This window comes from Penaeus vannamei, chromosome 17, assembly GCF_042767895.1.
Source record: "Penaeus vannamei isolate JL-2024 chromosome 17, ASM4276789v1, whole genome shotgun sequence".
NCBI lineage: Eukaryota > Metazoa > Arthropoda > Malacostraca > Decapoda > Penaeidae > Penaeus > Penaeus vannamei.
Window position 1 is genome coordinate 27,079,787 of NC_091565.1, and position 12,888 is coordinate 27,092,674.

Below are 12,888 nucleotides of genomic sequence, written 5' to 3' on the forward strand. Positions count from 1 at the left end.
TGATTACCAAACGTGAATATCTACTTAGACAATTCCTTGGCCTTTAATATGAGTCCTGTGGTAGAGGGTCAGGCCTTGTTCAGGTAATTTTAGGTCATCTTTATGTAAAGGTTAGATTAGGTTAGGTGGGAGTGTTCTCTGAAAAGTATACTTTCAGATGTCAAGACTCCTGGTTCCCTGTCATTTACATATCATAATACATCATAAATCATATATTAGGCATTTCCTATATATAAATGACATATTGACAGGTTTTCAACAGGTTGAAAACATGTGTACTCCTGACAACTTTATCAATATCACTGTTCTCCCGTCCTTGTTGCTGCTGCCTGCCTGCTGAATGCAGCCTAAACTATTGTAAAGCAGTATCATACCAAAGAAATTAGCAAAAACACCCCCAAAAATGCTGAAAATACAAGAAAAAGAAAGCATGAAGCAAAAAGGGATGTGGCATCGTGAGGGCATTTAAATACTCCAGACATTTAAATCGCGGAAAGGAGCGCGCTACGCATCTGGCAACCAGCGCCCGGGGTGCGTCGCATGCTCATGTATCCACACACAAAGTTTGAAAAAATCGTAATTTGTGACCCGTACCGACGACTCTTCACCTTAAGAGTTTGGTTAGCTTGAAAAATGTTGCTTTCATTATGTAAATTGGCCAAAATTAGTGGTGTCAGAACACTTTCCGATGCTCGTCAAAGTCCTCAAATTATCCTGTGCCATATCCTGCAGTGATACAGAATCATTAGCATTTCATCAGTCAGTGATCCCAACCATGTTGCTGTATTGCACCATCCTGCCTACTGATTACATGATAGAAAAATAAATTTACCGGTAGATTACATTTTAGAGTATGTTTGATGTCAGATTTGGAAAGTTCAGGAAGTCTTCTTCATAGAAACATATTGCAACTTTTGTTTGTAAAAGGGTTAAAATTATTTGTATAAATGTTGATCATTTCTTAATTTCATATGTATTTGTTATTGTCTTTGTTTTTATTATTTTACACAAACATGATTTTATATCCACCATTTGTTTTGTTTTTTTGTTTTTCTTTTCAGCTCATCAAACGTGCAGCTCACTTATCAAAACTTTTAGAGTATGAATTTATCCTGACGCCCCCATGTGGAAGTTTGGAAGCCAAAATCCACCAAACAGTTGACAATTTGGTGGTTACAGGCCTGCTGGTAGATGCAGGGGTAAGTTTGTTTATTTTCTTTTACTTTTGTTAGCCATTCATTTTACTGCAGAGTTTGGATATATTCATGATATACTTTTGAAGTGAAATTAATTTTGATTAATGTTTTCACATTCCAATCTCAAGTGCATCTCTCTTTAACAGAAAACTGGTTCAAGATGGATCGAAGACTCGGATGAGGAGGATGTGTCCTATTCTCAGTGTTATAAGGTGTCACCTTCAACTGCCATTTTGGAAGTCATTGGAGCTTGGAAGTCAATGATTGCTCCAATGTTGGATGCATATTACTGTACTGCTTGTAATTTGCAAATGCTGGTTGGCAGACAGGTACCTGATGTAAAGTTCATCCAGAACACACAAAGCTACATAAATGACTTACTACAGAAGGGCTCACTGAGATACGGTAAGTGATTTTCACATGTGGCAAAAGGCATTATAATAAGAAAAACGACAGAGTAACTTGCATTTACATGGAAGTATTTTAGCAGTAACATTAAAGTGAACTTCTTTATTTCAGGGGAGAGTATATGTGTGGATCCCATCCGTAATGCTGTCAAGCTTTTTGAGTCACAGTCGATCATAGAAAGTTACACCCATGACAGTGTTCGGTTGTTGTACCTCAGCACTCACTACGACTCAGAAGAGCAGCTTAGTTCCCTGTTGCTTGATATTGATAGTTTCAGATCTTGAATCTGCTGTGAGGGAAGGAGAAAATTGTTAGTGTATATTGCTTCACCTTTTACCAGGAAAAAGAACAGCAGTGCATTTTGATTGTTTTACAATTTGGATGTTTAAGTGAGGATTGCATTTTTTCTATGTTAAGATTGATAAGTATGATTAACACTGTAAAATGTTTTCATAATTATGGGTATATTTATTTTTTATGATTTTTATTATTATTGTTATTATTTTATTATTATTATTATTATTATTATTATTATTATTATTATTATTATTATTGTTATGGTTATGGTTTTTATAATTTTTCTCATTATTATTATTATTATTATTACTTCTATTAATATTATTACTAATATTATTGATATTATTATTGCTACTAATTGTTATTATTATTTATGAATTCTGCTTCTTTTTAGAAGATATATATGTATTGATCTGTTATGTTCATTGAGATAATTTTTTTGATTTAAAATTTATTGTGATCTGAATGCCATGATTATATATTTTGGTGATTGAAGGATAACCAAGTTTTTATTTCTGAGATAGAGATTTAGTACATCAGTAATTTTTACATATTGAAAGGTATCTCTCTTCCCTCTTCTTTTCCCTCTTTCATCTATTCTTGTCATTTCTCAATATATACATATGCATGTGTATATGTAAATTACTTGACAAACACACACACGTAAATATATACACGAATTCACAAATGAACACAGACTAAATATATCTCCCTTCTTTATTTTTTTTTTCAGAGTATTTTCATGACAATTGTTATGAAATATATATGATAGCATTGATGATACTAATTACAGTTTTAGTAAGTGATGATATTATTAATGATAGTTGAATAAGTTTAAATCTGTTTCAAAATCAGATAAGCATGGGAGTGTGTATTTGTGTGTCATGAGTGTACAGACATCTTTTTATATGCAGAGATTTATATTATTTTTTTGTTTTTGTTTTTACTGTTAGGTGACAAAAACAGAATGTCAGGTAATATTCCTGCACGAGATGTACATATTTATTTTCATTGGCAAATATGATACAGAGCAGTTCCTTCCTTTTGTATTTTTTTGTAGTCAGATTTTTCTCTTTTTTTCTTTTACATAAATTTGTTCATGTTGATAATGTGCCAGACAAATATGTTGCAGGAAGGTACATAATTAAGTAAAGAAATTAAAATAACATTATAATTAGTATTTAAAAATCATGAAAAGGATTCTTAAGACATCTTCCAAGAGAGAATTAAAGAGATGCAACTTAATGATTAAAGTTGCGTCAATTCTAATTAAAATCATGTTTATTTATTGATTGGATAATTTTGTAGTTAGCATGTATGTAAAAAGGTATGCATATATGCATACTCTTACACACCTAAAACTGAAGAATACAATGAAGAAAAAAAAGGGAAAGGAAAGCATTTAACACCCCTGTACTTAGGATTCATAAGATAGAAAGCATTTTGGGAGAAAATAATGGTAACAAGAAGGATTCATTGTAAAGATGGTTTGTAAGCATTCCACATGGCACTGATCCTAGTAAGTGTAGATAAAAAGTGGATGATTAATGTTAACCTCAGGTTCTGCTATTGGCTATTGCATCATGTATTTATTATTATTATTTTTTTCTTTTTTCTCTCTTCCGCTGTGCAATTATAGCCTAAAGAAATTTGGTTTACTCAGAGTTTGTGTATTGTATATCAAGAGTGACCTTATAAACAGAGAAGTTTGGTATTAAACAGTAATGGTTAATCACAGCATTTTTAGCAACAAACGAGGAAGTCCTAATGTAAATACTTGAAAAAAACAGTATTAGTATTATTACACTTACATAAACACTCTGTCTTACAGAGTAAAATGTTTTTAAGAATTAGCAGGACTTTCTCATGAATGTTGTGAATCACTTGTAGCTCACATATATTTCATATATGCACATTTACTGTTGTAAATAGATTACTAGATTTCTATTTCCAATATACAGGTTAACTAATTTGAATCATAGTAAGTAATAAGAATAGACAAGTGTATTTTCTACAATATTGGAAATCTGTAAACCACTTTAGCAATCCCGTGCTGAAATTTACACACTAAAAGTTAGACAAGTTTACTTTGGTGCCAGTTATTTAATATGGTGGTTGGTTAATAATAGGATAGAGGGCTGTTTTTTTAACAGAAAACCAAGTTCATGTATACATTTTAATTTTTTTATTTATTGTTTACTTAAATTGTATCCCCTTTGAATTTTTGTTGAAACTATTTCCACTATAAATCTGGAGATAAATCTTGCTTATAGAGGGGGTGAGTACAGTGTTTAACATGATATATATTCAATGAATAATGCAGTCTCTAATTCTAGTCAGTGAACTATAAGCAGAGAGGACAATGAGATGAATTTTGAGGGATCACTCTTGGGTTGTGTAGAGGAAGGACCCTCCCCCTTTCCTCCCCTACTAAGTCCTGTATGCTGTAACATTGCTCTAGTGGTATAAACTTCGACAACCCCACCTATTGGGAATTCCTCTCTTGAAGTCTGGCCATTTATTTTTATTTGGTAATAACGTATGGTGATCAGTTTGTTGTAAAGGGATATATACTATCAGAATAGTTACAGATGGGGAATTTGAATGACTATATTCAGTTATAAAGACTCACTGTTGTTTTGATATGTACAATAAATATGTGATGTAGTTGCAGACATTTAGGGACAGTTGCTGAGTTTCCTATTTATTTAGTGAAAGTCATGTAGCAGTGTTTTATGTACGAAACTTCACTTCAGATCCAAACCTGGAAGTGCAATCATGATGGAAATATGCATGTACATAGCATTTCATATTTATTCACTGTTGCTCTTTAGAATCAGTGTAAAATTTATTTGTATTATGATTGGTTATTTTACTTATTCATATGCAATTGCTAGTTTAAATTGTATCATGTTGCAAGCATTTGTAATAAAGTGTAAAACATTCCGTTTGTTTTATCCCCTTTTATTGTGTTGAAATTTAGGTATATTATATTTTAATGAAAACGAGTACCATTAAATGTCAGTAAAAATATTTTATATTGTACATCTATGAAGGAAATGACAAATGTGATCACTTGATCACTTGAATATGTAACTTTAAAGCTAAACGGCTTGAATTACGCGTCTTCTACCCCTTTCCTTTTCCTTCTTCTGTCCTTCGCTCCACTCCTCCCGTCTCAGCGTCTCCCCACTATCTCTCCCTCTACCCTGAATCATCCTACCTCTACTACCCCACACACCATGCCAAATTCCTTTACAAGTCTAAATCCAGGTACTCTAATCTCTACCACTTTCCCACTTTAACTGTCGCAGCAGGCAACCTAAACATTCCACTCCATCTTCTCATACTATAACCTCTTCCTCTGCTCCTCGAACGCCTATACCCTCTTCTCCTCACAAGAGAACCCTTGTTTCTCAGACCTTCTCACTCATCAACCCTCCAATCCCTCGGTTCCTATTCCCTCTACATTTAAAGTAATTGGCGACATCCATCCACCTAAAGTCCCCTATTCCTCCCTCTCTTTACCAACACACCCCATCCTCTCCTCCATGTGCGCCATTCCCTCTTCTTTCCCCATTATCGTAACCGCTTCCACCTGGATACGTGAATCTCTATAGTTGCATTCTTCCCGATACTTCACCACCATCCCCAATTTCCGTTTATTCACATCCCTCATTTTTCTGTTGTTTAAAAAGTGTAACTAATTGCGTAAGATTTATACATATATATTTTTTTACCTCATGGGGTCCCCCTAAAAATATATACCCTTATGAATCCACACAGCAGCTGAAATGAACGATGTAGGTAAGACTTTGCCGATTTTTATAGGTTCTACTGAATTTATCCCCAAGGCCCTAACCACATTCAAATCAACTGTTAGAAGAGAAAGACTGCAGGTTTGTGGTAAGAAATTTATACAATAATTATATAATAATAATCTTGTAAGTGATATACATTCCTGTTATTTTGTGTTGTGTTTAGATACCAAATGTGTTTGTTTTCGTTATGTACTAATGCTTTACATAAATAAATGTGCCAAACTTTAAAGGTCAATACAGCACTCTGGTAGAGTATTGTGGTAAATGAGGTTTATTTTTTTTTATTAGAACAAAATACCTTAGGTTTCAACAGTCATATAGCATTATGAGTGAAAAGGGTAGAAAAATAGGGAGGAAATGGGGTAGGATAGATACTGAATGAGGGGGGAGGGTTAAGGGCAAAGAGTGAATAGATCAGATGGAGGAAGAACTGGTTGTCAATTGAAAAGGTGGGGGATTCCATGAGAAAGTATGGCAGCTTAGAGGGAGGGGGAGAGGACAAATGAGGAAAAGCGAGGGCAGGATAACAAGATATGTGGGACTGAAAGAGAGCATTGCATGATCAGCATAGAAGTGGGTTCGAGGGTGACACGAGGTAGGAATGCTAGAGGCGGGCAAGAGTAGTTTCACTGCGTCTGTTCTGGTGGTATGAGGCCGACCAAGGAGAGATAGAAAGTTTTATGGTTTGATTTATTGGCGGTCAGACCTGACCAGAAAGATTACACCCACTTTAACTTTTTGAGGTGGGGTTAGTAGTCGGCGTGTGTAATGTGTGAAAAGCATGTTTGGTGTGTTGTGGCTAAAGCGGAGGCATCTGCTTGTTCATTGCCGGGGAACCCAACATGGCTGGGTATCCAGCAAAGCTTAACTGCTTTCTGTTGCGTGGATAGATAAAACAACTGGCCTATCTTACGCACTATGGGGTTGATAGGGTGTATGGGTTATGAGTGGTACTGAGTTACATGAGTCGGTAAAGATGGTTAAGGATGAGGAAGAGATGGAGGCCATGAGCTGTAAAGCGAGGATAGCATATAGTTTTGTAAGGACGCTCGATTCAGGAGGAAGAGGAAAGTTGTGTGTGAGAAGGAAAGACTGCGGCAAAACCGGTACCCGAGGTGGATTTGAAGCTGTCTGCATACAAGAGTACTGGAGGAGTGACTGGAGACATGTACAAGAAAATGTGCGAGGACGACAGGAGGGATATTTGATTTGGATTGATCTGGGAAAAGAGAAGAGCAATTACATGAGGAAGGTATTAACCAGGGAGGGAAACACGGCAGAGAGAGGAAGGGAATGGAAATAAGGAATGAGGGAATGGGAAAGCAGAACGCCCATACGAACAGGGAAAAGGGTAGGTAAACGTGGAGAGAAGGCCTGAAGAAGCGATTGAGGGTTGGTTAGTTTAGAGAGAGAATATTGGTGAACACGAACATAGCTTGTTAGAGAAAAAAGAGCACGACGTCGAGAAGGGGATGGTAGGTCTGATTCAGTAAAGCTCTCAACTGTGAGAGGATCGAAAGGCGCCTGGGGCTAAACGAAGCCCGCAGTGGTGGATTGCATCAAGGAGTGTGAGAGGGGAGGCAGAGGCAGAATATATATGGCACTCATAATCAAGGGTGGTGAGGATTAGGGTAATATGGAGATGGGGAGTATTTTGCGGTCTGAATCTCAGGATATATGTGAGAGAGTCTGTAAAGGCCGAAGACGACGGCGGGCTCTTTCTTTAACAGAAAGGATATGATCTCGACAGTTTGGAGACAAATATGACACCAAGGAAAATGCTTGAAGGGTGGCATTGGAGTAGGAGTGGAGGTTCGGAGCCTTGAAGTGAACGAAAAAGAGGATGGAAAAGGTTTTAGAAGTAGAAAATCGAAAGCCGTGGTTGGTGGCCCAAGAAGAGATTGAAAAGACAGCAAAATTTGTTAAGGCGAGGGTTGAGACCCAAGGTAGGGGAGATCCCAAGCACTGGGCCTCAGTCTCGTCTCCCAATCCCCCCCATGACATATCGAGCAAGAGATTGTGGGGTGGGGGTCCTTACATACTAATATGCCAAAGTTATATTTAAAAAAGAAATAATAGTTAAGTTACCCCTATACCATTCTCTATACTTTTCTTTAAGTCAACGGTAAATAGCAGTCAGACATTTTAAGGAGCAAATAAGGCAGATTAGGGATATAGAAATAAAATTAAGTAATCTTATGAAATATCATGTAACAAATTCGGAAAGGTTAATTTTTAACTAATCATCTTGGATAAGGCAAATGATTTTATATATTACGTCCGCCGCTCCGACATCGTCGCCCCTGCTATCGGGGCCAAGTTTGTCGCTAACGGGGTTTCCGCGCAATAAAACCTACATATTTGCATTGTATAGAGTGAGAGGAATCCAACGATACCAAAATCGTGGATATCGAAGGGGTGGACGTAATATAGAAAATTACCTATATATATATTGCAATAATTTGATTCCGTGTGTCGATAAGCCCGCATAAAGCTACATGAAGGAGAATATTTTCTGTTTAAAAGGATATGACAATATAAGAATGATACTATTATATTATCGAGTATTTATAATAACCAATAAATTTCATAAATTGCGCAAATCATGTGACTGGCCCATATTATGGGCAGGGATGGAATTATACGGAAATTCGTCTGCTAAACGGAAACAAAATACGATCGACAGATGTGACGTCAATACGGATTTTTTTCTCCAAAGGCTATATTTTTGTTATTCTGTATGACTATTGATGGTATGATGGAAATGATGTCTAAAGCAATATTAAGATATTTTCCAATGATAATTGCTGAAACCTTCCTGAATGAACTTATATGATGTGGCAAACCGAAGGTCATCGCAAGGGAAATTTCATCCGATGTCACTTCAGCTGGTCTTCTAGCTGGGCATCACCAAAGGCAGAGCCACAGTATCACAGAGTAACTTAAAACCTTCAGCCCTACAACACACACACTATGAATAGTCGTATACTTTCTAGATGTCAAATTTACAGGGTCAATGTCGCATTTTCTGAAGTTATACATCGAATACACGTTCTGTAAAGAGATGTGGGTGCATTTTATGTTGTTGAATGTTTACATTATTTGATTAGTAATGTAAATATTGTATATTTTTCATGCAGTGCAATAAACAAGAAAGTAAACCAGGGAATTCTACAATCATCACACTCTGACCCTACGCACATTAACTATAATCTAACATTCATTAGTTTATGATAGTGTATGGTTCAATTTTATTATTTATATCCATTTTCTCTATCATCTAATGTTTAGAAAACGTCAGAAATTCTGCTACGGAGAGGGGGGGGGAGTGAAGAATTGTGTGGTAATTATAAAATGCTCTATGCTACTGCGCGAATTTGCACTGCATGAAATATCTAAAACGAATCACATATCATGAAGTGTAAGTTACTTTAGATCTTATTTTAATATCTATATTTCGTTACATCACAGTGTCCTTCTGAAGACCAGAACACCGTAAATATCGGAAAATTATATGAAATACACAAAAAAGACGCGGGAGTAGCGTCACTGTCCTCTAAGGATTGCAATTTCACCTTTTTAACACCCCCCCCCCCCTAATCCCTTGCCCGTTGTTGTGAGAGCCGTGCTGAGAGGATGAAAGGCTGACCTAGTGCCAGTCCTGAACGGTCTGCGGGAACTATGGGCACGGTACTCCCGACTAATCTAGCCCTTACCTTCAGTAGCGAAAGGAGGTGGACCGATTAGGCCTATTTACATAATCCAGGTTCCCCATGACCAGTAATGAAAATGTAATCCCTATATTAAAGGCTATGAGGCTAGCCCCTTTCTCAAATAGCCCCAACCCAGGCTCTCCTTTGACCACGGCTCCGAACACTGAAACTACTGCCCACTCCTCAATGCCTACTAGTGCATTACCCACCCAAGCAGAGAATCAATCTCCAGAAGACATTCCTACCCACCTAATTTCCTCAAATTCAACTCCACCCCTGCAACCTTCATCAAACAACCAAGCCTCCCTTATTACTACCTTGCAACCTTATTCTCCATCATTCCGTAATACTCCCTCTTCCACACGTCCCCGACCATCCACCACCACCAACCCTACAGATATCTTAAATACTCTGTTAAACCCAGCTAAATGGGACCGATTTTTCGTGATCCCTGCTACAGCTCCTTACTCAGGCAACACTCTTCTCTTTTAACAATGCCTCCAAAAACAAGTAGGCAGAGTCCCTTTCTATAACAGACGCGATCGCTCCCGTCTGGTAACAGTCAGATCAGAAACTGAATCTATAGCACTATCAAATTTAACTGATCATTCTGGCAACCCCATTCCTGCAGAACCTCATCCAACCCTTAATACCTGTACCGGAACTGTCTTTCTCTCTCCCCAGCAAACCAAATATTATTAGGATGCCTCAAAGACCAAGATGTGAAATCAGTACATTGCTACGCCATTCCTCCTAAAGGTCAACGAAAGAATCCGACCAATATTGCCAAAATTACCTTCCGTACACATGACCTTCCCTTACGTATCTACATTGGTGGACAATCCCTACCTGTTCGACCATACCAACCCCCTCCCTGTAAATGTCAAAACTGTTGGCGCTTTGGACATCCTGCCAAACATTGCCGTTCCATAGACCGATGCCCCATATATGACCAACCTGGTCATAATCGATCAAACTGCTCAGCACAAACACGAACATGTGCTAACTGCGGTCGGCCCCCATAATGTATTTTATAGAGTTTATACAAGTTTGAATCTGAGGTAGCAACTCTCAGATACAAAAATGGTCTCACTTTACGTGAAGCCAGACAGGAAGCAAGTCGACAAGGTTTCTCTCATACTCCATATTCTAGCAACATCGTTCGCTCAGCCCCTCCCCCGCCACCCCAAAATGTCCCCATTTCCACTTCTACATTCTACATCCCTCAGACCAATTCCTTTGCCACTCTAAACCCAGACACCCCAATCTCAACCACAGCTCCTATCTCAACTACAGCCCCAACACCAACCCTTCTCCCTCCCCGCACTACCCGCAGTAGACAGACTAAACGTTCTAACCCTTCTTCCCCTACAGCACAATCACCTCCAACTACCTATACCTTTGTTCCTGAGACACCAGTCTCCTCTTCCCCCCCCTCATAAGAAAACCTTTATTCCACAAAACTCTCCAAGCAATTCCATTGCAGAAACAATTACCTTCTCACAAAACTCTCCAACAAACTCCACTGCAGAAACAATGGAAGACATTCAAAGCTATATGCTTGAGACACAAGATCCCATAACTCATGCTCCTTCCACACTTGAAGTGGTTGCCGATATTCATACCCCTCCTACTAATATTCCCCCTACACCCCTTCCTCCTACTCCCTCTCAACACAACCTAACCCCCTCAATCCCATCCACCACTGATATCCATCCTCCCAATACCCATCCTCCTGATATGCATCCCCTCACTCACAGCACCCCTACAGCCCTTCCTCCTAATCGCTCCCAAGACAACACAACCCCTTCAACTCCAACTATCCATCCTTCTGATATTCATCCTCCTAACACTAATACTCCCCACACATCTACTCCCTCCCAACACAACCCACCCCCTTCAACCCCAACTATAGGCACATTCTCCCTCCCTCAATCCCCTCTATCCTTTGCACTCCCTCCCGGATACACACGAGAATCACTCATGGCACAACAATGCCCTTCTCCAGATTCCCTACCTCCTAATATCCCTCCTTTACACCCCCTAGCTCCTTCCCCTTCAAATTCCCCAACACGTACTTGCGTTATCATTCGTAAATCAACTAGGATATAGCTCTCCTACATTGGAATATTCGCGGTTTCCGCTCTCATAGATCAGACCTACGTCATATCCTTGCTTCTTATAATCCATCTATTTATCTGCCTCCAAGAGACTTTCCTCACAACCTCCTATTCCAATTCACAATTACCATTTTATCTCTTCCCCACACTCCCTTTATGTCTCGTCTATACTTATCCATCATAAAACACCTTATGTCATACCTCCCATACAAACTTCTGTCCCGTGCACAGCTATTCGCATCTTTCTTCGCCGCTGGATCACAGTGATTTCAGTCTACTTCTCCCCATCCCATCCCATTGAATTTACTGCCTTTGAGACTCTAATTTCCCAACTCCAACCACCTTTCCTCATAGTTGGTGATTTCAACTGCCGCCACACTCTGTGGGGTGACTCTACCACCAACTCCCGAGGCCGATCTCTAGAACGCTTCCTCTTCACAAATAACCTAATTATTCTTAATTCAGATCGCCCCACACACTTTGACATGCGCATACAATCCTTTTCATGCCTTGACCTCTCTCTATGCTCTCCTACTTTACATCTAGATTTCCATTGGTCAGTTCTAGACCACTTCCCCTATAGTGACCACTTCCCAATACTCCTTTCTCCTACTTCATAAGTACCACTTCCTAATCTTCCACGCTGGTGCTTTGATAGAGCTGACTGGCATACTTTCACTTCATTCTCTACTATACCTATCACTCCACCCCCCTTACCGTCCATTTCAGATATGCTACATTGTTTAACAACCACGGTCCTAAGCGCTGCCTATACAGCCATTCCTCGAACGTCAAGACCCTATACTTCTAAATGTGTTCCATGGTGGAATTCTGATTGCACCAAAGTGCTTCGCTTAAAACGAGCAGCCTGGAACAGCTATCATTACAAACGAGGCATCCCTCACCAGCTATCAGCCCTTATTTCCTTTAAAAGAGCATCTGCCCATCTTCGCCGTACAATTAAAAACAGTAAAACAAATAGCTGGCAAAATTATGTTTCCTCAATTACATCTATATCTATTTCAGCTGTTTGGCGACGGATCCATAAACTATCAGGCAAACACCCCCCCCCCCCCATCCTGCACCCGTCCTCCATATTCGAGATATTCTTATCTCTGAGCCTGTCGAAGTAGCTAATGAACTGGGCAACTATTTCAGCCAGGTCAGTAGTGGCTCTCACCTTTCCCCATACTTTTCTTCCATTAAAACCATCAAGGAACACACCCCCATTACCTTCACCCTATCCTCTGATGAGTCCTATAATGCTCCTTTTTCTTCTTCTGAACTCAACGCTGTATTACAGTCGTGCCACAGCACTCATGAAGGCCCTGAT

The 12,888-nt window shown here is 38.9% G+C and overlaps 1 protein-coding gene across 1 annotated transcript in view; it reads left to right on the plus strand.

Moving 5' to 3' along the window:
* Window positions 1-4,846, plus strand: part of LOC113825724 (glycerol-3-phosphate acyltransferase 1, mitochondrial) — a gene marked incomplete at its 5' end in the record, with an annotated part of 312,214 nt that extends 307,368 nt beyond the window's left edge. The window contains 3 exon segments of the mRNA XM_070132138.1: window positions 1,062-1,199; window positions 1,343-1,601; window positions 1,716-4,846. Coding sequence (XP_069988239.1) covers window positions 1,062-1,199; window positions 1,343-1,601; window positions 1,716-1,888 — 570 coding nt within the window.
* Between the last annotated feature and the right edge of the window lie 8,042 nt (window positions 4,847-12,888).